This window comes from Saccopteryx bilineata, chromosome 2, assembly GCF_036850765.1.
Source record: "Saccopteryx bilineata isolate mSacBil1 chromosome 2, mSacBil1_pri_phased_curated, whole genome shotgun sequence".
In the NCBI taxonomy this organism is placed as follows: Eukaryota; Metazoa; Chordata; class Mammalia; order Chiroptera; family Emballonuridae; genus Saccopteryx; species Saccopteryx bilineata.
Window position 1 is genome coordinate 149,174,475 of NC_089491.1, and position 27,651 is coordinate 149,202,125.

At 40.0% G+C, this 27,651-nt stretch overlaps 1 protein-coding gene across 1 annotated transcript in view; it reads right to left on the bottom strand.

The window, feature by feature from the left end:
- DBX2 (developing brain homeobox 2) overlaps positions 1-25,104 on the bottom strand; it is a 37,125-nt gene extending 12,021 nt beyond the window's left edge. The window contains exons 1-2 of the mRNA XM_066254831.1: positions 24,696-25,104; positions 8,958-9,053 (exon numbers count right to left, since the gene is read on the bottom strand). Coding sequence (XP_066110928.1) covers positions 8,958-9,053; positions 24,696-25,104 — 505 coding nt within the window. The remainder of the gene's footprint in view (positions 1-8,957; positions 9,054-24,695) is intronic.
- Positions 25,105-27,651: the final 2,547 nt, after the last annotated feature.

Genomic DNA, 27,651 nt, shown 5'->3' on the forward strand with positions numbered 1-27,651 from the left:
GCTACACTTCTTAATTTGAAGATGGAATAAGATAGGGTCACAAGACAAGAAATATGGGCAGCCACTAGAAACTGGAAAAGACAGTGTTAGAGATTCTCCCTTTGAGCCTTCAGAAGGAATCAGGCCTGCTGACACCTTGATTTTAATCCAATGAGAACATTTCAGGTTCCAAACTTCCACAACTGTAAGATAATAAAGTTGTATTGTTTGAAGGTGCTAGGTGTGTAAAAATCTGTTACAGTAACAACAACACACTAATATACTGGGTATCAGACTCCCTGGGATAATTGCTAAGGAAACCAGACAGCACATGGTCCTTACCCTCACAGAGCTCACCCACTCGTGGGAGGACTGACACATGACCATCCCTCTAGAAACAGGCACCAGAGGAGCAAGGGCTCCAGTTTATTGCTATAGCTGGCACACATTCTCTTCTTTATAATTAGTTCCAAATAAACTAATTATAAATTAGCAAATGAATAGACATTTGATAGAGACCTAAGTACTCCGGGTTACTGCTCATTCCAGTTCATCCTCACACTGCAAAAAGAACCACTGGCCTCTCCCTCTGTCCTTCCAGTTCTGTAACAATCACATCTCCTTAGAAATGCCATCACCCCTGGGATGCGATCCAGCTCAATTCTTCACAAAAGTCTGCTTTTATTGACGTCCTGTCCATTTATCCTTTTGCAGGATTATAGTCAATTCTCCATTTATAGAACCAACTTTTTTGCCTGTCTCATGCTGAGGTCTTTTTTTTTTTTTAAATAATTCTATTTTTCTTTTCTCTCTTTATTTTTGCAAGAGAGAAAGAGAGACAGAGACAGAGGAAGGGAGAGAGATAAGCATCAATTCATAGCTGAGGCACTTTAGTTGTAGTTGTTCACTGACTGCTTCACATATGTACCTTGACCAGGGAGCACCAGCCGAGCCAGTGACCCCTGGATCAAGCCAGAGACCTTGGGCTCAAGCTAGAGACCTTGGGCTTCAAGCCAGCAACTATGAAGTCGTTTCTATGATCTCACGCTTAAGCTGGTGAACCGACATTGAAGTAGGCGACCATGCACTCAAGCTGGTGACCCTGTGCTCATGTTGGTGACCCTGCGCTCAAGCTGGTGAGCCTGTGCTCAAATCAGATGGGCCCATGCTCAAGCCAGTGACCTTGGGGATTCAAACCTGGGTCCTCAATGCCCCAGGTTGATGCTCTATCCACTGTACCACTGCCAGGTCAGGCACTAAGGTCATATCTTGAAGTCAAGTTTTGACAACTGAATTCACTATTTCTTTATTAGAGATTTAAATAGTTTTATAAAATATTAATCAATTAAAAATGCTTTAAATATCTTAATATGTCCATCTTCTTCTAACTGCTTTTCTTCCCTGAACTTTCCTTGGTACAGAGACCTTGGAATTGGCCCTCCTGCATTATTTCAGACCACAAATTTACCTAGGGGATAATGTTGCTCTAGGAAGCCTTGGGACAAAGGACTTTGGAGTATGGAGGAACTGGGTTTGGATCTCAGCACCTGCCAGAGTGACTTGGATCAAGTGAATCTCTATCAAGTTTACCTTAAAGGGTTGCTCTAAGGATTTGATCAACTAGCACAAGAAAATATCAGTGCCAAGTCTACAGTAAAGATCCCACAACTCTATTTTACTTCCCCTTGTTGGATTTTATTTGATTCTTATACGAATCATATGCCACAGATATCCTCTGTACAGATTTAGTGTTCAGAGCAGTTAAGGTCCAAAGCTCCACAAAGGACACAGAGCTCAACGGTAACAAGGCTATCTGGGTCCGTCCTCTGCTGCATAACAAATTCTCAGATCCGTCCTCTGCCGCATACTGCTTCTTTACTCAGTTGTGATGGGTTGAAACATGGAAAGAAGAAACATTTATGAACACAACCAGAGCTCCTGTCCATGACTACCAGCTTCGCACCCTGTCTGGATAGTTCTGTGAGCCTGGACTACATGCACCTCCTGTACACCCTGGTCACTGATTCCTCCAATTCCTGTGTGTCTTTCTCACTTGATATTTTGATTCTGGTATTCTTGCTATTTAAGTATATCGAATCTATCATTTTCCTAGTCATATATGTTAAAACTTAGGGGAAGTAACCTAAATATTCAAAGGTAAAGTACATTATGCTATATCTATTTGGTGAAATTTTAAAGAACCATGGAAAATGAGGACTGTGAATATCTGGCAGCAGCAAAGAAAACACACTATTATACATATGCTATATAAGATAGATGCTATGCATATGGCTAAGCAAACTTCAGAGAAAAAAAGATTGAAAAGGCAAAAATAAACACTAATATAGGCTATTGTTGGAGAGTTATGGACAAATAATTCATCTCCACTCTAAATTTTGTCTGGTTCTATTTTCTAAGGAAAACAGTAATCATTCAAGCAATCTTTGTGGGAATATTCTGGCAGAGTGATTGAGCTGTTGCAGAGTGAGCACTGAAGATGAATCCAGTCCACCCTTCAGGTGCTCACAGTGGGTAGGAGAAGTCCAAGAAGACTACCGACAGCCACGGTCCAGTGAGATAAATACCCACAAGCCACAGCAAGAAAGCACTTAGAGCACCAGGTAAGAAGCCATTTAGTCCTGGAGGCCCACAGAGGAAGTCCTGAGAGAGAAGCAGCTACAAGAATAGCAATCCCCCTCGCTGGCAACCTAGACAAAGCAGGCAGAGCAGAGGGACTAACATTTGCAGATTTGCAGACACACAAGTGTGGAACAGGCTAGATACAGGACTCTCATCCATCTTGGTGTTTCCAGGTTGCAGGGTATGAACGAGGAGGACTCAGGAAGGAGACGAGCTGGTATGTTAGGCCAGGGGTCACTGAAAGCTGTCCAGGTTACAGCTTACCAAAGAGGAAAGCCTTTCAAGGAGGACCTGATCGCCACAGCATTTTAGAAAAGCCAATATATTCTGAGCTTACTGAAGTTTTTATACCCAGTATATAGAAATGCTAAACAAATTTATGAACCTATAAGGCTAGTTTTGTTTTGTTTTGTTTTTTGTATTTTTCCGAAGTTAGAAGTGGGGAGGCAGTCAGACAGACTCCCGCATGCGCCGACAGGGATCCACCCCGCATGCCCACCAGGGGGTGATGCTCTGCCCATCTGGGGCGTTGCTCTGCTGCGGCCACCATTCTAGTGCCTGGGGCGGAGGCCATGGAGCCACCCTCAGTGCTCGGGCCAACTTTGCTCCAACGGAGCCCTGGCTGCAGAAGGGGAAGAGAGAGATCGCAAGGAAAGAGAGGGGGAAGGGTGGAGAAGCAGATGGGTGCTTCTCCTGTGTGCCCTGACCAGGAATTGAACCCAGGACTGCCATGTGCTGGGTGGATGCTCTACTGCTGAGCCAACTGACCAGGGCCCATAAGGCTAGTTTTTTAAAAATCTATATATTTTTTCTAAGTGGAGATTTTATAAGCAGTTACAATTTTACTCATTTTAGTTCCTTCTTCACCAAGTTTAAATAGAACAAGGGAGTAATGCATTAAATGCCCCTAAAACTTTTCTTAAAACCCATAATCTTTTCTAATTAACTACATTTAAGTAAAGACAGAGAAGATCCTCATCAAGGGAATCTGTAAATACTGTAAGTTATTCTCTCCAATATGGTACATACTGACATTTGGGGGGTCATGGACCCAAACCAGACCTCATTCTCTGAGTGACCGGGAGTGGTTGTAAGGATCAAAGAGTTAACTCCTGGGTCTGGCCCTCAGGGTTCTGTGCCCTATAATGAACACAACTACAACCAATAAACAAGCAAAAATATGGTAAAGATAAAGAATATTACACCATTTCACCCTTGCCAGATAACTCAGTTGTTAAGAGTGTTGGCTTGTGCACAAAAGTTGCCAGTTTGATCCCTGGTCAGGGCACATATAGGAACAGATCATTATGCCTGACTCTCTCTCTCTCTCTCTCTCTCAAATCAATAAATCTGGTGTGAATGAATAAAAAAAAAATGTTACATCCTTCCTTTCTTGCTAGTTGCCGGTTTCCCTTAGCGCTGCCCTCAATACACAAATCATACTTGTTTTCATAAAGAGTCTCCTTCCTGGAGTTAGCTTTCCTCAAACATGGAGTGGTCTTGTCTGTGGATTCATCTTTTTCTGCAACAACACTTGAATAGCTGTAACTTCCTGTCACCTATCTTTCAGGGTTTTCTCAATTTCTCTCCTGTGAAGAGCTTCCTTACTTACCCTTCTTATTTTCAAGTGAGGAGTGTGTGTGTGTATTTTATGTAATACCTGTGGATTTGAGGTTTGGAGAAAAAAGATATGGCATTTGCCTACCCCACGCTATTTAAACTAGAAGTAATCTTCCAATCTCTATATAATCTAGTAATTGGTAATGCTATATAATAATATTTCATTATTATAAAGTATAATTTTTCAAAAAAAAAATGCCCCTTATATTAGGCCCAAATTCAATTTCGACTAACCACTACTCAACTGGCCCAAGTCTATCCTTTATATCTATAATGAATACAGTATATATAATTTGAAGATAACGCTCATATTCTCCCTACTTATTATTTCTCTCCTTCAGGCCAAACATAATTGCTTTTAAAAAATTCCTGACTATTCATATAGTTGCTTCACCATTTTAGGGGCTGACTACTTCCTGATTTGACTTTTACATGCAAATTTGTTCACTGTGCCTTTTAAAGTGGGCCTCCAGAACTGAACGAGTGTAGGCAGTCTGACCAATACAGAGTCCAACAGGATTACTATCTCTCTAGTTTTAGCTATTCTATTTCTAAAAGCACAATTCAACACCCCCACATCATTCTGTAGACACATACTGAGCTATTAGTACAACCCTTTCCTATTTTGTTCTATGCATCCAATTCTCTCGCTCCCCTATTCTGCACTTGTACATTAGTTTGGAAGAACCTAAAATCAGGACTTTTATTAACTGCCCTGTTAGATTTCATGCCATGTTCAGGCAAGGGCTGTAGACAAGATCGGGAACAAGCATTCTACACCACTAAGCCGTTCTGTTCCCCCTCCCCCACATTACTCATGAACATTTGGGGAGAAGAGAACTCCATTCCAGGAACATTACTCATATACTTTCACTGCCTCTGTAGAAATGTTGAATAGAGCCATCAACTTGGAAAATCTATTGTCTCAGAATCTCTGGCTCCTTTAAAGATTCTTCTTGCTTGACCCAGTGTCATTTATCTATAGAGCACCCCTCCCTTCACTACTGAGAAGTCAAAACCTATATTGATTTATTGCACAAACTTGATTATGTTTTCAACAAAATAATTAGGCCTCTTTCTCTATTTGAACACAATGCTGCATCCCTCTGCAGATAGTAGAGTGCTAAAGAGAACCCTTTATTAAAGAAACTTTTATGAAGTATTTTATGGACTTCCATAGGTCTTGTGAGTTTCCTCAGCCCACTGACCACTAGGGCTGAGAATAGAGTCAGGTCAGGTGGCAGGAATCCTACCCAGAGCACTGCCCCTCTCTGACACTAACACTGACAGGACCAACCTACCTTTACAATAATAACAACACTATTCCTTCCCTGCTGCCTTCAACAAAATCCTAAATTTAAATTTGGAGAGTATACTACGTTCTTTTAAGTTTTAACAAAGGGAAGAGAGTAAAATGATCTCAAATGTAGACTATAAAGGTCAACTCCCAAGAAAAAGGCAGAGCAGCTTGTCCCAGAATACTTCCCTGTTCTTATTTTTATAATGCTGCTCCAAATTTAAACTTTGTCTTTTAATACATAAAATGCTCAAAAGGTCAAATTCAAGTTGGGTACTCAAAACAAAACAAAATAATTATCTGATGAATTCAATTAGCTATTCTCCATAATTAAGACTCCTGTACTTTTTTGGGTACTTCTTCTTAAGGTCATTCTCTGCATAATTTCCACAACTTTCCATTTCCTTTTGGCTGAGAAATATATTATTTTGAAAAGAACCTTATGGATGTAATATCAAAGATTTTCCTTACACTGCTTTGAGGGAGGGGAGAACTTTTACCACTGCCTTTTAATTTTTCCCCATTGTCAGGGTTGTACTTAAATAGCCTATTAAACTATTTATTATATGTTGGAAGGGTACTAGATGAATGATTTTTTCCACATTGCAACGAGTCAATCATAAATCTAAAAGTTAACAAGCAAAACTAAATCAATTTTAAACAAGTGAATCATATTAAAAGAGTCAGAATGATGTTTCATTTGCTAGTTATGGGCATGTTAATCTGATCCTACATTTTCGGAAACAGTGAAGTGAATATTGTGAAACAATAATGAGGGCTGTTGATTTCATCGCTTATTAAAATTTTTAGTATAAACTTTCATTTTGGCTCTCCAAACCTGAAACATAATATAAGATTACTTGGACAGTTCATTTTCCTTCCTTTGTACAATGGAAAAAAATTTAAATGCTTGGGCATAAAAATCGTTCTTATTATTAAAAAAGAGGGAGAAAAAATCTAGTAAATGCCTTAAATAAAAATGATTACCATACAGACATAGCCTTATTAACTGTCCTTTGGCATCATGATTATTTATGTAAAAGTCTTTGTGGACAACACACATCCACCATTTTGTTATCATTTGCTGCCAATACAATGAACATTATAAAGAAGAAAATAAGAAATACGTTTCAGATTTATAACTGAAACACCAAACATTATTTGAAATACTTGTGGCATCTCTAAACTGTTTTAAAATGTCAACTTCAGAAATAAAAACAAACCCATCGCAGCACCTCCACCCTCAGTCTAAGCTGCGCCTCCGAGTTTCCTCGCTGTGCTTTACTAAATAAGAAAGATGAGCACAAGCCTCCAAGCCTCCAGAGATTGACATGGTGTATACCAGTTATACCAAAAGCATGAAGTGGGAAGAACAAAGAAGCAGATGGAAGAAGATGAGGCTGGCTTAAAGTAACTTTTCAAACAACTGAGAATGTGAAGTTGTCTAGGAAATAACTTTAGAACCATTATTATATGCTCTATTTATTAACCTGGTCTGGGCACTTAAAGTATATACTTTCATGATTTAGAGACTCTTATCAAAATACTACTAGAGAGTGAATACATACACATACTAACACATATATGAATGTCCACCTGTTACATGGAATTTTCTGTCCATTTCCTCTTACCTAAACTCCAATGTCAGAGACTTTAGAATACCAGTATTACATCAAAGTGAAAGAAATGAAACTAGATGTGGGATCTCTTTTAATCTTCACCCCTGGAATGCAACACTAAAGATTTAATTCCAAGGAGATGCCACTCTGCTACAGTATCAGATATTTGAGTTTTTAGTCTCTACTCCCCCAGTTTTGTCCTGATACTTAAATATAAAGTGATAAATGTCTCCTTAATTTGCACAACAGTTATCAATTGCCCTCATGGGAGACCACCTCGAAGGAGCGAGTAAAAAGTTTAGTCATGGTTTCTATTTTTCTATTTGAATCAATACACTCTAGTTAAATGGACAATTAATAGGTCACTTTCAAAATAGTAGTGTATCAGTCCTGGTTAATAAACAATCCCCGCAGTTGATAATGGGCCCTATGTATTCAGCAAGTTCTGTATACACTCAGCTCACCCACTAAATCGCTTTTCAGGTGGACAGGGTTATATGGGAAGATGAGCTAGAATGAGTCTATAAAAGTCAGTTTCATTCACTGCTTTATTTTTCAGTCAAGTGCTTTAAAGGGTGTCCAGAAAGTCACTTGGAATGTGAGACAGGAGAAAAGACTGGCACACAGAGCCTTGCTTTATGGCCATACAAAAGGGCAACTGACCCTTGCCCAAGCCTTTTCCATGTGAAATGGTTCCTAGAGTTCATCTGCACAGTGAAAAATCGTGGTGAGGTCGCGTGTGGATGAGTCAAGTGAAAGTGATGATTGGTCACGGGTCTGTCAGCCATTGTGGCTGGGTCCCCGCCATGTAAAGGGCTCTGTGGGAAAGTATCAGCCCCCTCAAGAGGTGCTCAGACGCTTGCAGCCCATTAAACGGCCAGCATTTGCTGCCTCACTTGTCAGGAATCATTCTGTCCAGCAACTGCTCCCTTGAAACATTCATAAAACACACGCAAAGAGGCAGCGGGGGTCTGAAGTCCACCACGATGGAGCTCTGGCTCTAGCCTGACTCCACTCTTATTGCACTTTCGACCTGAATGAGTGGTTCACGTGCATAAATGTTTTCTCTCGGGCAGCAGAAATAAATGCACTCGTCGACTGGCCTTCCTCTTAAACATCTGCCTAAAGATTCCTAACTTAGAAATCCCAAGGCCAAAGTGAACTTTATTTTTAGTGAGACTTTTTTTCCTTTGTGTGTGTGAATGTGTGTGTGCATACTCTACAAGGTTTTGGAAGCTGTCATTCTCACTCCACCCCCGGGCACTATTAAAATTTTGTAATGTTTGAAGAAAAGTTCTCTTGCAAATATTTCCTGTGATGCTGGCTGCTTTTCTTCAAGAATGCAAAGAGGAGGAATTTATTTCTTTTTACAACCTTAACGATTCTAAATTTATTTTCAGTGGACACCTACTGACTTTCTGTGTCACATTCGGAGCTGAATGGAAATTTTACACAGCACAATTTCTTAGCCTTCCTTTTTTCTTCTTTAAATGGCATTGCTACACATTTCAAAAAGAGCCAAAACTGGTTCCTCTGAGGTCCTTTATATCAAATGGAAAACAAGTCGCTTTCCTTGGTGTGTCAGCCCTGGGTTTCAAAGCCATTAGAAACCACTCACAATTGCTCAGTGTGCTGAGGTTTGATAAATCTCTGGAAACCTCCTGAATAGGATCGCTGTGATTTTTAGTGAGGAATTAGCTCCTTGCCATTGCATTACCAATTAGTTTTCCAGAGCACATTAAATCCTGCTGCTTTGGTTTACAGAATAACTGAGGCATTGCTGATGAAGCATAGAAACTTACTTGGAAAAGCAGTGGGGGATGCAGGGCGCCGACAGGACCCACCGCAGCACGCGGAGTAGAATGGCGGGGCACTCAGGAAAAAGGGTTTGGACGGCGCTGCAGAGAAAGCATTGATCTCATTGATTAGCCATTTCTTTCAGACAATATTCAAATTCCCAGTTTCCAAAAAAAGTCATTGGGTCAAAGCCCTTCATTTTCTGATCCTTTCCTTAGTTGTTACTTTTACTGAAATTAGTCATTTAAAGAAGTCTTTTTTATCTGTCAAAGAGCTTGCCAAATAATTTAATAAAGATTTGGAAGCTGTGATGAAGAGTCAGATTATCAAAACCAAATGTAATCTTCATTTTTTGTGTGATCATAATTATAAGTAGTATACATCATATGTCAAATAGTCTTTTATTTAAAATATCCCTGAGCAATGTTATCCAAGAGAACTGTCGGTGGTGATGGAAATGACCTATGTCTGCCCTGTCCAATATGCACTTGTCACATATGGCTACTGAGCACTTCAAATGTAGCTAGTGTGACTGTGTAACTTAATTCTTAATTTAAATTATTTTAGGTTTCAATAGACTCATGTGGCCAGGGGCTACCATATTGAATAGTACAGCTCTAAGATATATGTATACTAATACTTGCCAAGAAACAATTTGAATTAAGTTTAATTTTTAAGAGAAATTATATTACTGTACTTTTTAAATATCAGAAGGTTCCGTGAAATATATATTTGGATTCCAACAGTTGTAATAGTTAATTTAATGAGCAATTCCCTAACAAAAAATGGTTTTTCTGATCATTTTTACATGTTTAAAAGTATTTGAGAAGAGTAATAACATTTTATCACACTAGTTAACCTGAAAGCATTAATGTTTATAGTATAGGGAGTTGCCATATAATTCTGTTCTGCTCATTTTATTAAACTGTGGTGTTCCCAATATTTTTAATACATCTGCATGGGCTAGTTATCATTACTCTTGTAAATGAAGAAATTTTAAACTCTGTTTCTTCATAGATGAAAAAATACCTATAAAGAATGTCATAGAGCATTAATAGCTTTGTTTTGTTTTGAACACTTACTATATGCCAACCTTTGGTCAAGTACCTTAACTATGACCACATCCTTGGGTATAATGAGGTTTAATACAATATAAATATGAGTGTGATTTCCTGAAGGTGGGTAATTTCCTTTTACTAGGTCATACCCAGCAGAATACCCGGTTTGGCACACTAAATAGTCAATACATTTTCAATAAGTGAATAAATGATCTGCAAATATAAGAAATAAGAAACCTCTAATCTTCTTAGGTAAAGACTGAGGATTAAGAATTAACCATTTTCTGTTTCTCTGGCAGCCCCCCTGAAATACAGTATCTTCCATAACAGATGGTCTTGACATCTAGAACATGACTTACAGTAAATGTTTTTATTACTCTCCCTTCATATGCAATAGCAATTCTTTTCTTATACTAGTCAAAATTATTTTGCTATAAATACATGCCTTCTTTTAAGAATACAGTAATTTCAGATTTGCACTTTAAACAATTGATGAGCATGTGCTTATTTTCACCAATATTTTTGAAGGATATATTAAAATAACTCTATTTCCCAATAAGGACTTTATAGTTGCCCTGGCCAGCTGTCTCAGTGGTAGAGCATCGGCCTGGCATGTGGGTGTCCCAGGTTCAGTTTCTGGCCAGGACACACAGAAGCGACCACCTGCTTCTCTACCCCTCCCCCTCTCATTTCTCTCTCTATATATCTCTTCTCCTCCCCTCCTGCAGCCTAGATTCCACTGGAGCGAGTTGGCCCTGGGCGCAGAGGATAGCTCCAGGGCCTCTGCCTCAGGTGCTAAAAAAATGGCTCCAGTTGCAACAAGGCAAAGGTCCTGGATAGGCAGAGTATCGCCCCTCAGTGGGCATGCCAGATGGATCACGGTCAGGGTGCATGTGGGAGTCCACCTCTGCCTCCCCCCTCTTCTCACTAAAAAAAGAATTTTATATTCTTAGGTTCCTTAATGCCTTCAAATTAAAACTGAATCATAAATGCAAGTTTTTCAATAATATAATGGAAAGCAGTCAATATTGATGTTTTTATTTTTTAATATCTGGATTTTCAAATAATAAAATGTTTGTCTTAATGCTGTTTTGAAAACACAGCAACTAAGTGCAATATTTTAAAAAGACCTCTTTTGGTGTGCAAAAAGTTTAATAAAACTTTTTTAAAATTTTCATATCATAAGTTGTTCTAATATTGACTTCAAATCCACCATAGAAATGATAAATCATTTTATTTCAGTGTAACATCTTAAATGATAAGAATGTGGCATTGTTTATGCAGAGTTACATTTTCCACTATTTCAATGTATATATAAAGTAATTAGAAAAATGGAAATATATTCTATGTATAAAAGTTGCCTTAGACCTGGCTGGTTGGCTCAGTGGTAGAGCCCCGGTCCTGTGTGTGGAAATCCTGGGTTCTATTCCCAGTCAGGGCACACAGGAGAAGTGCCCATCTGCTTCTTCCCCCTTCCCCCTATCGCTTCTCTCTCTCTCTCCTGTCTCTCTCCTCCTCCTCTCTTGTAGCCATGGCTTGATTAGAGCAAATTGGCCCAGGCACTGAGGATGGCTCCATGGCCTTCACCTGAGGCACTAAAAAATGGCTCAGGTTGCAATGGAGCAAGGGCCCCAGATGAGAAAAGCATCATCTGCTCATGGACATGCCGCGTGGATCCCAGCTTGGGTGCCTGAGGGAGTATGTCTCTGCCTCCCCTCCTCTCACTAAAATTAAAAAAAAAAAGAGGCTGACCAGGCGGTGGTGCAGTGGATAGAGCGTCGGACTGGGATGCAGAGGCCCCAGGTTCGAGACCCCGCGGTCACCAGCTTGAGCGCAGGCTCATCTGGCTTGAGCAAAAAGCTCACCAGTTTGGACCCAAGGTTGCTGGCTCGAGCATGGGGTTACTCTGTCTGCTGAAGGCCCACTGTCAAGGCACATAAGAGAAAGCAATCCATGAACAACTAAGGTGTTGCAACGAAAAACTGATGATTGATGCTTCTCATCTCTCTCTGTTCCTGTCTGTTTGTACCTGTCTATCCCTCTCTCTGACTCTCTCTCTGTCCCTGTAAAAATAAATAAATAATATAAAATTAAAAAAAAAAGTTGCCTCATTATGTTTATTTTCAATCATTTCTGTTAACTAGTTTATTTTATGTCAAAAATACTCTATAGGTAATTAAGTTATGGCAATTGTGCTATTTGGCTTTTTAAAAATTGAGATAAAAGAAAAAGACTCAGCAACATTGGACTTACTCATATACAATTAAACATTTATCATTATAGCTAGAAATACACACAAAATAGTTTTGCTCAATAAAAAATGTAGAAAAGGCCCTGGCCGGTTGGCTCAGCGGTAGAGCGTCGGCCTGGCGTGCGGGGGACCCGGGTTCGATTACCGGCCAGGGCACACAGGAGAAGCACCCATTTGCTTCTCCACCCCCCCCCCTCCTTCCTCTCTGTCTCTCTCTTCCCCTCCCGCAGCCAAGGCTCCACTGGAGCAAAGATGGCCCGAGCGCTGGGGATGGCTCCTTGGCCTCTGCCCCAGGCGCTAGAGTGGCTCTGGTTGCAACAGAGCGACACCCAGGAGGGTCAGAGCATCGCCCCCTGGTGGGCAGAGCATAGCCCCTGGTGGGCATGCTGGGTGGATCCCGGTCAGGGGCATGCAAGAGTCTGTCTGACTATCTCTCCCCGTTTCCAGCTTCAGAAAAATACAACAACAACAAAAAAATGTAGAAAATAAGTACCCTACTGATACTATTACAACAACGATGCAGCTTATATACAAATTACAAATTCTACTACTCTAGCCAACATGCTTCTCAGACGAACCCTACAGCTCTAAAAATGGAAAAATAAAGAGTAAAAACCGGATGGTTCATTAGAAACAAGTGATTAATTAAACTCATTGGTGATAAGTTCTGAGATCTCTATCTTACGTATTAAACTTAGCCAGAACAAAGAGAGTTATAATTGAACAATTTGTTATATTGCTGTATATTACCCTCTTAATATAGAGTAAAGCTGTAATCAAAATGACATGCCACTTACAGTCACAACTCTAGTGGCTAAAGAACTACATGTGACACCAGGCTTCAAGTCCTATTGTGTAGAATTTCTTCACCATCTTAAATCACCTCTCTAACACACATATATTTACACAGGAGATCAGTCAATTCCTGATTTCTATACATAAATACACCTTGTTTAAGCTGGTTTATGTGGAAATCACTGTGAAATTCCAATTAAGTGCTCCATTTTTTTTTTACATGCTCCTACTTTGACATAAGTCAATTGCTAATCCTTTTGAGCCTGTCATTGCAGGCACGCTGAGTGGTGTTAGGAAATAACCATTTAAAATAATGCAGTGCATTGGAAAAGTTATATTATAATTTAAAATAGTTGCAAACCACAGTTTTTAAAGCAATGAACAAAAAAAAAAAAAAAAAAAAAAAAAAAGAAAACTTGAGTGTGATAAAAAAACAACAAGTGACAGGTTGACTGATGTGTTAAAACTTTTGTAAACCATTAAGAACTACTTTGAAGATGCTTTGAAAAGGACAGAAAAGAAGGCAATTTCATCCTGGATGATATGCATTTCAAAGCCCATCGAGGCATTCTAGATGCAGTCACTGTATCATTTATCATGTTAAGAACAATTCATTGTAGGCTTACTAAACAATACTTACGATAACAATATTTAAGGAGTGCCTACCAGTGGCACTGGATTGGCTATGAATTTAACACATTCTATCTCATTTATTCATTAACATTCAACCTCAAGTGGGCATGCATCTGGAATGTGATGATGAATGTTTTCAGCATGTTTTAAAAATACAATAGAAACATCAATATTTTAGCATAACATTTAGTTATTAGCCACGAGGGATAGCAATTTCATGCACAGAGACTGCCTATTATTCAATAAAAGCTGAAGCCCAGAAAATAAATGGACACATCTCCCAAGCTTTTCATAAGGGAAAAACAGACGGCTTTTCCTGTGAAAAAGATGCATGCTGTCAGGTTCTAAAGCTTGATGTTAGGTTCTCTTAGTACAACACTTGAGGAGACTCCAAATTTTGTATCCTGCCAACAAATAGAATATCCAGTTTCTGTAGGAAACTGTTGCAAGTAACAAACAAATGTCTTAAAATTTTTGGAACTAAACTGTCTGAATCCAAATGACTAAAATCACTTACAAAGAACTTCTTAAACTTTTCACTTCTTAATCAGACATTCTGACATTTCTGAAGAAAAAGAATCAAAATATCAATTATTTTGAATGTTTAGTCAAGATGGGACCTCAGAGCCAACTGGTTTGATTTTTATCTTAACCAACTAGACGGTTTGTGACCTACTGGTAAGTATCCCACAGCCAAGGATGGTTACAAGCTTAGCTACAGAGAAATTATTTTCAAAAATCTGTTGTCTAGGAAGCAAGCAATAAACTTTTTAATTGTTTTTGTTATTTTCATTCCTCTTTACTGATGGAGAGGAACAACAGGTATCTAAATGGGCTGAAACCCCATTTTTTTTTATTGTCAATGCAAACTGTGGCACTGAGTTGAGATGACATTTCAGAGAAAGACTACTAAAGGTCACTAATAAAACCTTCAAATAAATTTCAGGAGCCCATTACAATGCTATGCTGTTTTGGCAGACATGTTAAGAAGGATGAGGAGAAATGAGCAAAGGTCCCAAGATTCCTTACTGAGACAACCAAAGGTTCAAAAATACCTCTGGGAAAGAATAAGAGGGAATTAAATAATTTTAAAAGGATGGTTTTAAAGACATCCTTCAAGTACATAACCACTGAGGATAAAGAAATATAAACTTCTGATGTAAAAATACTACATAATTGAACAGACTGTGTGGAGTAAAATAGACCCCAAATCGAGACAGACGGATGGCAACTGTAAGACTTACAAAATATCAGTTATCCAATTATGTTATTTATTTTATTACACAACCTGTAAATAATTCATTTATGTGATTTCCTTGCAATATGACTTCAATCACAGGGAAAAAAAGTTCAATCCATCCTTTACCTTTTGCTTATCTAAAAACAACAGAAATCAGCAACTTTTTTTTTTTTTGGCCTCAAGTACTTCAGAGATAGAAAGTCAAAAGTCTTCAAGTTCTGGTATAGCTCATGAGAAGTTAAATCACATGCAGTGTCTATTTGTTTGATTCTGTCTTTTAACTCTGTACAGATAAAATGTATTGCATATCTACCAAATGCCACATAGTTCACTGTGTGTTGGGACTAAAAAGATGAAAAAGGATAGTTTCTTCCCCTGGAGGAACTTCTATTTTTTAATGTTCTTTAATGTAGCAGATTTAAATCTACTGGTCAAAGAAATAAAATTTACATTTCCCCATACTCCAATATTAATGTTGTTCTGTTAAATAGGAAGCATTCCCCAAGAAGGAGATGATATCGAAAAAAAAATCATACTGTGTGTTTTCCTAACCAATGGTTTTCAACCCTAATACACATTAGAACTATCCAGAGTATTTTTCAAAGAGACAGATGTCTGGGCCCCACACAAATTTGATTTAATCAGGCTAGCTACAAGTGAGCTCCCTTGCACAGCATTTTCTCAAAAGCTGCACCAGTGATTATAATGGATAGCCAGGATGAGACCACGGGAAAGAACACAAAACAATGCCTTTATTCTTACCACTATTAGATAATTTAAGATCAACTCTTAAAAAAAATAGATGCAGCAGCATGGTCTAGACTTCCTCTGTAATACAAATGCAAGTTTTAAAAATAATAATATTGTAGGAGGGCTTTGTCAAAGGCTTTAAGCAGAAAAAATAAATCTTAATCTGGACCTTGATTTAGAAGGTATTTGGAATGGCAAAAGAAATGAAAGAAGGCATTCCAGAAAGGAAAGGTGGCATGAACATGAGGAGAGGGCAAGGATGGAAGTGACGCGTGGGGCAGGTGAGGGAGGCACCCTGAGTGCTGAGACACAGCCAAAGGAGTGAACACTGAGCAATGGGGATGGAGGAGCTAAATGTGGCTCCTGGAATTAAGGTCTGAAAAGGAAAACTGAATAGTTTTATTTGATCCGAGAGTCAGATGGGAATAATCAAGGTTTCCATGAGTAGTTTGATGATCTAACAAGAGCTATATTATAGAAAATTTCACCTGGCAGTGGTGAATGAGATGAGATGGAGTAAGGAAGGGCTAAATGGAAGGATCCCACTGCCATAACAATACACTGTAGCAGTAAGTAATGATAACTGTGTATTTGTACATTCCCCCTACCATCTCCTATATCCTTACACTAGCAGGTGAGTCTGGCTTCTCCTCAACCTGTGGAGCCCTAGCTTACTGCAATAACCAAAGATGGTTACTACCTCGGCTGCCTCTCTCTTCAAGGAGTCTCCATTAGACAGCTGTAAGCTAAATTTGAGAAAATCCTCTGCTCTTTTTATTATAAAATCATAGGAGAGAATACCATAACAGAATAGTACCTGTAGCTCTCAGAATTCTAAATGCCTTAATGAAGGCTGAGCTCCCAGTTACACCACTCTGATTAACTCCTGCACTGGTCTACTCCAGCAGGAGGCAGGTCCAGCAGGAATTGCATCTGATGTGGCAGATTTTAAAGGGCTGCAAATAATTTGGCACTCCTCCCATTGAGAGGTGGGATCTATTTTCCATTCTCTTGTATTTGGGGTGGTCTTGCTGCCTTGCTTGACCAAGGAATATAAAATAAGTGACATTCTGGAACTTCCAAGGCTCAGTCAGAAGCCTTGAGTTGAAGCCAGGGTTTTTTGCCATGTTTGCTCTTATAAATCTCCCTTTCAGAGTCCACGCACTGTGCTATAAGAAACTCAAAACAATTGGAAAGTCCAAGTATAGATGTTGAAACACCTCTATATAGATGCTGAGCACACTGTCAAGAGCCAGCATTACTGTCAGCCATGTGGGCAACCATCTTGGACCTGCCGCTCCAGAGGGCATCTAACCCCAGTGAGATTCAAAGGAAGAACCATCCAGTTGAGCCCAACCCACAAAAAAGAGAGAGGATATGATAAATTGCTCCTTTAAGCCTCTAGGTTTGGAGATGGTTTCTTACTTACACAGCAATACTCCTTTCACCAATATTTTAATTATGGTGAATTAATGCAAAATGGTCTTTTACATCTTTCCCTGTATGTTATATGAGCTTGTGAGGTATGTATTTGAAGGTCAAATGTCAAGCCTAATATTAGTTTTCATTTTGAAATGGAGAAACAGAAGTTCAAAGAGATTACATGAATTGTTTAGGATTATACATTCAGTATTGTAAAGACCTTTGACTTGAATCTAGGCTATAAAACTACAAAAGTGTTGCTAAAACCAACATAGAAAATACACAGTATTTTGAAATTTACCCAATTTGCTATTTATGCTTTGGAGAAAGTACTGGCAAACTTATTGATTGATTGATTGATTGAATGATTGATTGATTGTATTTTTCTTAAGTGAGAAGCAGGAGGCAGAGACAGACTTCCGCATGCACCTGGTAGGGATCCACTTAGCATGCCCACCAGGGGGCGATGCTCAGCCCATCTGAGCCCTTGTTCTGTTGCAACCAGTCATTTTAGCACCTGAGGTGAGGCCATGGTGCCATCCTCAGTGCCCAGGTCAGCTTGCTCCAGTGGAGCCTTGGCTGCAGGAGGGGAAAAGAGAGATAGAGAGAAAGGAGCGGGGGAAGGTCAAAGAAACAGATGGGCAGTCTCCCGTGTGCCCTGCCGGCGAATCAAACCCCAGACAGCCACACGTCCGGCTGACACTCTACCACTGAGCCAACTGGCCATGGCCACTGTCAAACTTTTATCATAATGGGTCAGATAGTAAATGCATTAGGCTTTGCAGGCCACACAGTTTTTGTTGCAACAATTCATTGTGTAGTACAAAAGCACCTATAGAAAGTATGTAAGCAAATAGGAGGGACCGTTACTGCTTTGTAGAATCAGACTGTCTTCTGGTTTACACCCAATATAACTATAGTATTGGTTCAACACACCTAAAGGAAATCCATCCCGAGAGGTAAGTCCACTAAAAAGCTTTCCAGCAGCCGTAATTTTTCATCTCTTTTAATATATATAAATCTTTCGCCCTGGCCGGTTGGCTCAGCGGTAGAGCGTCGGCCTAGCGTGCGGAGGACCCGGGTTCGATTCCTGGCCAGGGCACACAGGAGAAGCGCCCATTTGCTTCTCCACCCCTCCGCCACACTTTCCTCTCTGTCTCTCTCTTCCCCTCCCGCAGCCGAGGCTCCATTGGAGCAAAAGATGGCCCGGGCGCTGGGGATGGCTCCTTGGCCTCTGCCCCAGGCGCTAGAGTGGCTCTGGTCACAATATGGCGACGCCCAGGATGGGCAGAGCATCGCCCCCTGGTGGGCAGAGCGTCGCCCCTGGTGGGCGTACCGGGTGGATCCCGGTCGGGCGCATGCGGGAGTCTGTCTGACTGTCTCTCCCTGTTTCCAGCTTCAGAAAAATGAAAAAAAAAAAAAAAAAAAAAAAAAAGAAAAAAATATATATAAATCTTTCAAAGAATAGCTTACTAACTCCTTAAAATATTTGTATTTAAAAAGTGTCAGAGATTTAAAGTTTTAAAGAAGAAGATATTTTGAGCCCTCTCAAGAGGACTGGTAGAAATGTATATCATTCATATATATTCTATATATTTCTGAGGGTCACTTAGAATTAATATAATTCACTTTGCTGTATATGGTACCTGAATGTGTGCAAGAAAAGTGAAAAACCTAGTTCATCTTTGTAATATTTATAAACAAGAAGGTAATTCAATATTAAACAATATATAAAAAATACTTGAACACTTTTTTTCTTTCCTTTCAATGGACGCTTTGGTTCTGAAACGAAAGTCTAAAAACTTATAGAGGCTTTTTGATCTTTGACTTCAGAGAGAATTTTAATACCACAAATTTACTGTTCACATAACTCACAAAAAATGTGCCCCTCAAATATTCCAAACTAATAGCTGATTGACAAAGTGAATAGTACTATTAAATATAAAATCAGTACGGTAATTTAATATAAAGTGATGAATCACTCAGCATTGCCAAATCAAGTATTGACTGGAGGCTAAAAAGAATAAAAGGGAGAGATTTCATTAAAAGTGGAAACATTACTGAAAGTAACATAAAATATTTTGGAATAAAATAGCCAAGGCTCTAGTAAGCATATTATATGTTATGGCAAAAATCCAATTTTTTTTTACTAAAAGAGTATAAAGTAGAAGCATGATCTAATGAAGTTTTAAATAGGGATTCTAAGCATTCCTAGATAAAAAATCATAGTTTATTTTTAAAATTTGTCCTTTTGTAAATGACAAATTCCAGGTGTATCTGAATAAAAACGTGAAATTGCTTAACTGATTTAAAAAGTGTATACCTTCACAACTAAATAAAAATCACTGTCATTAAGAAAAAATTTTAGAGTTTCTGTTAACCCAAGAGTAAGTGGACAAACACTGTATTAAGAGTTACAAATCAAGTCCCCTCAAAATACAGATAATAAGATGAATTCTAAAACTATGGACAGTGTCAACAACAGAAATAGGGTTGTGGAAAGTAGGTTGAGTGAGGAGTTAATAAAGCATTTACATCCTTCCCACCTTAACATAAGAACACATTTGTTTAAATATTTTAAATAATATTTCACTTCCATAAAAATGTTCATAGCGAAGAACCTCAAAGTATTTTATAAACACATCCATTACCTATGCTGCCCCTTTACTTTCCAGTTGCTGCCCTTTCTTCCATTGTTTAGCAGCAAACCTAACCATCAAATGGCACAAGAACAGGAAAGAGGTTGCACACTCAAAGAGGAATACAACAGAGTCTAATACACAGCTCTGCTCCCAACATCTGGGCTACATTTATGGCAAACAAATGTAGATAAAGCCACTGTTGAAATCCTTTTAAATTGCCCACAACATATGGCATCCTTTGGCTTCTTACATGTCACCTTGAACTCTCTGAATCCTAAATTTACTTCTGCATAAATCCGTATGCAATATTCTAGGCATTAAAGCCATGGTCCCTCTTAAAAATAACCCTCACACTCTTAGAGGGAATATTAATTAAGAGGAAAGTTCTAAAATGTTTCTACTTGCCTGCTGGATAAAGTCCCATTTTATTATAACCTCAATAATTTCAATTCACATTAACAAACTGAGATTCCTTGTTGTTAAGGTGAAGTAGAGAAGCATATGTTAGGGGCTCGGAGAGGGCTAGGTGTTAAAGTCAGAGGCAAATCAAGTGCACATAAATTATCCTGTTGTAGTTTCAACTCACACATTATTTTGTAAGGACTGTGACTTAGTACCAGTGGTAAACAAATTATTAGCCCTATCGATTCTTTTCAAGAACATCTCCTTGAACTTGGAGATTTATTAACTGGGAGACCATATAACAATTTGTTCAGAGCTGATTCTTCACAAACCGTGTAAATGTTATTATTAGGTTAATATAACTCCAAATATATGTTAAGCATATTACCAAAAAAAAAAAACCAGATGTAGTAAGAATATGGTTCAATATTATATACAAATTCCAACAAAAGATGGTTGGCGTGATAACCTGAGCAAGAAACCACTTGAATGGATCCCATCATTATCTCAATTCCCGATTCTCTCTGTCCTAGGTCAGCATCAACATTCAAGATGCTGTGATTCTAATTTGCCAAAGCAAATTGATAGCATGGTGTTAGCAAAATTAAGTGACACACTCTGGCTTAATAAATCAGATCATAAAGTCTTCACTTGAACTAGAATCTCCTCTTGGAGCACAGATCCATCTTCTCCCTCCTCCAAGTGCTTAAAATGTAAGAGAAGCTATTTTATTTCACACTTTCACTGTATCTCAGTGAAAGTGGAGAAACTATCAGTTGGAGGACACAACCTAAGTTTAACACAGAATCAAGGTTTAGCAACTGAGACTGGGGGTGGACAAGAAAACTAGACTGCACATTAAGTGTTAATGGTAAGAAACAATCCTAACAGGGCGCCAGAGAAAGTCCAATGGATCACCTTCTACGTCTGTGCTCTACAGTACATTTGACAAAGTTGATTAAAAAAAAAAGAGAGAAGAAAGTTCAATTCATCTATCCAGAATAAACATTTGCTTTTTAATCCTTTTATATACAGCATAAAGTAGATTTTTAAAAAATAAATTACAGGCAGGAAATTATGTCCAACATTGTCTAAAATGCTTAAAATAACAAATATTAAAAGAAAGGCTATTTGTTCTACCTCTTTTGAAGATAATTGATGGCATTAAAATATTTTAATATTTCAGCTTTTTACATTTCAAGACAAGTTTTTACATATAAAAGTATATTTTCTGTATATATTTTAAATCATTTTATATACAAAATTAAAATATTTTAATCTAGCACAAGATTTGCCAAATAATGACATTAATAAACTGCTGGGAAGGGATCTCTGATGATTAGGATTTACTTGCAAATCCTCCTGGTTTCCACTAATAAACTATAATAAATTCAAGACTTTCATTTATTTACTTTTTCAGCTACAGCCCCTGGAGGTAAACATTCTTATGACCTACTATTGTACTAAATATGCCCCTCTCAACCTCTGAGGAATGTTATTTGATTTTTAAAATAAAGTTTTTAAACTACTCTATATGAACAACTGCAACATATAGCTATAGATGTTTCTTTTCTTGTGCTACATAGCCAGACTTGCCAATTTTCAGGGACAAAACACTGACAGCTATAACTTCACTCCTGACCTGTAAATAAATCTGCCTTACTGTTTAACTGTCAGTACCTTTCAGTCATATAATGAGATAAAGGGGAAAGCCAATTTCTTTTATAGGCTCAGACACAAAATCACATCTGATTTATTACTGTGATACATGTAATTGGTTATCCAATTATCCCTTATTAGTTTCTCATCAATGAAAGATTAATCTAAGAAATATGAAGATTTGGGCAATTATTTTTCTTTCACAAGTTCAAAGATGCTTATCCTGATACTTCAAACAAAAATAATACTACGATTGAAATAATTGTTGTAGGAAAAATAATTGGCCTATTGTGAGGATTAAAGCGCCTAGCAACTTAAAAAATGCTTGGTAAACCATAAAGCAGTACAGACCACGGAGTGTAAGCTCCACTTGGGGCAGAGACGGTTACTTGTTTTGTTCCTTTATTATACCAATGACCTAGAACAAAGACTGACACATGGAAGACAGTAAGCATTTGCTGAATGAATAAAATATATGGTATAATGAATAGCAGGTAAAAATAATAATAACGATGAAGCAGAAACATGTCCCTAGTTAAATAGTGTTGTATTGCACCAATGATCTTGAGATCTCTGGGGTTTTCTTATTCAACATTGAGACAGGTGCACTCAACAAATTAAGGTTGAGAAAAAAAAGTGGGTAGTCAAGAGGCTGGAATGATTAAAAATCACATTATGTGATTCACTCCTAAGTTAATGTCTAATGAATCAAAACTGGTTGTTCACTACCTTTTCAGAAAGAAATACTGTTATCTTTCTGAAAACAGAGGCCGTTCCGTCTCCTCTGTACTCAATAGCCCGTACTCACTTCCATCCTCTTCTAATTTTCAGGTGATAGCTAACCTTCAATGTGCTCATTTTAACTTCATAATTCTACACAGTATAAAATAATTTCTATAACATCTGGTAAGGCAAGAATTTATCATTTAAATAAAACTGGGCATGCTCAGTCTACTACACTCTGTCAAATTTTTAAAATAAATGAATGTAAATGCTGGTTTCAAGCAGTATATTTGTGGGCACAAATTTCCAGGTCTGGAGTTTTCTTCTTGAGACATTTTTCTACTTTCAAGAATTAAATGCACTCTTTTAAAAATAATTTTTTGAAATAAAAGGTTATTTGTTTAAATGAAAATTAACCTAAGGGCATAAAATCTTCAGTGAGGACTGGATAAAATATTAGGAAAAATGTACTCTACATTAGAATACTTCAAAGGAAAATATAAATTCTTATACTGTTACTTATTCCAAAAAAATCATTTTTGCATTTTAATAAGCATACAAAAATAAATATGTTCTTGAAAATTAAAAAATGTACTTAGGAAACACTTTTCCTAATAATTGTAATACATATTTTGAAAGAAACAAATAGATATATGAAACTATTTTTTAGAATTATTGACATATCCGTATTTGATCAGCATTTGGTTTAAATTTAATTTGTAAAATCTACAAAGGTTAAAATAAGATAATTTTCTATTGTTGGGTAGCAAATCATAATCAGGAGTAATATAAGGGTCCTTGAAAAATAACTTCTATGAACAATAATGCCAATCCATCAAAAGTTATGCAAATCACTAAATTTTCTTGAAAATGTTATTTTTATGAGACATTATTTACTAACACGTGTCTACCTGAAACTGCTTTTTATGTCTCAAATTTTCCTATTACTTAAAAAAGAACAGAGTGGCCCAAATTTCCAAAGCATATATACTTGGCCTTAACTATATTTGTTCCTCTTCCAGGGTGCAAAAAGGCTTCCAGAATTTAGGTTTTACCACTGCTCGTATAATTATATTTGTTCCATTCTGTTAGTAACCATTCCAAACTGAAAGACCAGGACAGGTTCTAAACATGTTAAATTCTATAAGGACATTAGCAATAAATTTGATCCGGCAGTTTACTGGGACAATGAAATCTGCTGAAAAAAGCGTCTATTAGTCATTCTGGACAAACCCACTGGGATTAAAAGAATGAGTTAAGATTGTCTAAGGACGCAGATAGAAAAAAAAATTAATCTAACTAGATCTCAGCTTCTGAATCTTTTTCCTTTTATACTGCGAATTTCGGTAGACCCTCCATAAGCTTGAGCGAATATCTGAGTCAATATAGTCCATCCTTTCCCCACTCACACAACTTAAGTTTTATGCGGGAATTAAAACAAACCAAAACTGCCCTTCTTTTGGTCAATTCTCATTTACTAGTGAAAGTCCTATTCCAGGTGCCAATTCAGCCGTTTCAACTCAGCACGAAGCAAAAAATCGGCCTGATTTCTTCGCGCTTTAGTGATCCAAAGCCAAACTGCCCAACTATCCTTCCGAAGGTCTTTGGGAGCGTTCGTGAAGGGCCCTGACCATCGCAACAGTCTAAGTGGCAAATGCCCCAAAGCGGACGGAGCGAAGCTCTCCCCGCCAGGAACTTCCTGGGGAGCCGGTGTCGCGGCCTCCGGAAAAAGATGGGTGGGCAAAAACGTTGAACTTGGGAAATCCCGTGAAACTGATCCAGCGAGCCCAGAGACCCAGGCACTGAGGCTGTCCTTTCCAGCTAACAGCGAGGTGCCTTTAGGGTTTCTCCCCTAAGGCCTAGAAATCCAGGTAGCCCTACCACCTGTTGAAAGAAAGGATCAGAAAGAAAGCTGGTGGTATGGCTGCCGGGGGTGAGGGGTGGGGGGTGGGGGGTCACAATTAGTGGTAGTTACCCTCGTTATGCCCGAAGTGGCATCTCCTCTAAAACTCATGAAGGAAGTTCTAGGAAGGTTCCAGGCCATAGTGGATTGCTGCGCCCTGGGGCCAAAGCGCCCCCCGCGCAGTGCGCATCGCTGGCGCGCCCAGGTCCCAGGACCCGCAGACCGGGAGACGCTGGACTCAGCTGGGAAGGGAGTGCAGGCTCACCTGGGGCTGATGGGTGGAAGGTACTGTCTCGATCCCCAAGAGCCCGGCCCGGCAGCCTTGCGCCGTCTGCCGAGGGGCTGAGCACTTGAAAAGCCCACCGAGTGCCATAGGGCGCCCCGCCGGGGCTGACTTGTTCGGCAGCAGGGCACAGCTTTAGGGGGACCGGGCTGGCGGGCAGGGGCCGGACCTGAGCGCCTGCGGTGGTCGTGACGAGGGCGGCCGCGGGTCCGTGGGGCGGGGGTGGCTGCAGCCCCGGCGGCGGGGTGCCCCCAACCCGCAGCAGGTTCTCGATCAGGAAACTCTTGCCCAGGTTGCCAAAGCCGGGCGCTGCGGGGAAATTGAAGAGCGCGGAGGAAGCCACCACGTCCCAGTACGCGCCGGCGTGGGCCGCCACGGCGCTGGGCAGCATGGTGTGGCGACCGGGGGCGGTCGCACGCCCGCCTCTAGCTCGTGCGCCCCGGGGAAGAAGGAGAGGGTCCCGAGGACGCCAGTAGAATTGGAACGGTATTATTTATTTGGGTCAGGCGTTTTTTTAAAAATGGGAGGAGTGTGGGAGGGAGAAGCTGTGCCTTTTCCTGCCCCGCGGGGTAGGCTCCGGGGACGCGGGGGGGGGGGGGGGGGGGGGCGCGTCCTTCCCTCTCTATATGCAGATCCAGACCGGAATTTTTTAAAGAAAGCTGGAAGGTGTGTCCAGCTCATCCATTCATGTCACCCGGCCCACAAAGTAACAGACGCGACCAACAATAAGGGCAGCCCCAAGAGTCCGAGCTTTGGTCAGGGGAGGGGACGTTTAGCGGGAGGAGGTGGGCGTGGAGGAGACGTGAACCCGGCGCGCTGGGCCCTCTCTCAGCGGCCCTGCTTCGGAGTAGCCCGGGGGCGTGAAGTCGCACGAAGGCTACCAGAAGCGCCCTGTAGTCAGGCGGGCTCTGTGTTCCACCTGTTGGGCAACTCCTGGCTCTTCTGGTCACTTCTTCAAGAACCAAGGGCCACCCAGGGAGAGGGAAAGGAGTTAGTGTCTGGAAAGCCTATAAATATCAGAGAAAGTCACAGTGTTACTGAGACTGTTGAGGCAGTTACAGAAGAAAAACTACTTTTAAAGAGTGGGTTGTTTTGGTATTGAATGTGGCCCCTACTTTTTTCTCTGAGTTAACTGGGCTGAAATTAACAAAACAAAACACAATAAAGCAGAGCCTAGAGCCAATTCTAAACAGGAGACCCACACCAAAACCACACTTAAGGGAAAAGTCACACCATGGGGCCTGCCTACCTTGTGTTCTTGCTAGCTGAGTCAACATTTATAACGGAGGTCCTGGAATTGTAGTTCAACCAATAGATTTTAAGTACTTCCCCATCAGCATCTTCACTGACCAATCAGAGTGGCACCATTCTGACCAGCCCTGACAGTGTCTTTTGGACCAAACTAGGAGGATTTGGAGACCTGGTTTGCACAAGTACAGACCAATCAGAAACCAGTGGTGGGGGCTTCTGTCTATATAAGTCAGCTCTCCTGTGGCTTGTGGAGCCCATTTTCCCTTTCTCCAGGAGACTGTATTCCTTGGTTGGAGCTGAAACAAAGTGTGTTTCACTAGAGCAGAGCGAAGCAGGGTAGATCTTGTAGCTGGAGAGAGATCTTGCCCTAGGTAGGGCTTCCTGACAGCTGTGCTGTTACACATCTATGCTATATCAATTGAGCTGTGTATGCTAAATAAAGTTTCCTTCTTCATTGCACCCCAAATTGGGCAATCCTGTTCCTGTTAAATTGACATCAATGACCATTGGTTGACAAGGGTAAAGGAAATGAGTTTTTCTTGGAGACCTTTGAAGAAATTTCTCATTTTCCAATAGTTCATTTCCAGACACTTTTTAAATTTTATTTTATTTTATTGATTGATTTTAGAGAGAGAGAAATATTGATTTGTTGCATTTATTAATGCATTCATTGGTTGATTCTTGTATGTGCCCTGACCCAGGATCAAACCTGCAATCTTGGAATATCAAAACACTCTAAGCCGCCCTGGCCGGTTGGCTCAGTGGTAGAGCATCGGCCTGGCGTGTGGAAGTCCCGGGGTTCGATTCCCGGCCAGGGCACACCAGAGAAGTACCCATCTGCTTCTCCACCCCTCCCCCTCTCCTTCCTCTCTGTCTCTCTCTTCCCCTCCCGCAGTTGAGGCTCCATTGGAGCAAAAGATGGTCGGGGCGCTGGGGATGGCTCTTTGGCCACTGCCCCAGGCACTAGAGTGGCTCTGATCGCAACAGAGTGACACCCCGGATGAGCAGAGCATCGCCCCCTGGTGGGCGTGCTGGGTGGATCCCGGTCGGGCGCATGAGGGAGTCTGTCTGACTGCCTCCCCGTTTCCAGCTTCAGAAAAATACAAAAAAATAAAACACCACTCTAAGCCATTGAGCTACCCATCCAAGGCCTTTGATCACTTTTTTTTGAAGTTTTATTTATTAATTTTAGAGAAAGGAAGGGAGAGAGAGAAGGAAACATCAGTTTGCTGTTCCACCTATCCACACATTTACTGGTTGATCCCTGCACATGTCCTGACCAGGTATCAAACCCACAACCCTGGCATGTCAGAGTGCCTCTCTAACCAAGGGAGTCAACTGGCCAGGGCCAGTCACTTTTTAATAAGATCTGATTTGGTGTTCTGGATTGGATGGAGAGGGTGGAGACTTTGTTTTCAGAGTCCAGACTGAGACTCAACAACTGTTTTCAAGCCGTTCCCCATCCTCATACCCTTTCCTGAGCTGTGCCAATATTCCCTTACATTTGGGACCTCTCCAGTTAAGTTTCACAGAGAACACTTTGAAAGCTGAGAGCAGACAGTCTCCCAGTTGTCGGGAAGGGAGATACTCGTGGTTTCAACCATTCAATGTTCATACTCTCAACCCTATCTCCCAAAGGTTGTATCTTCATCCACTGGAAGTCAGTTACTTTCTTCCCTTTTCTGTA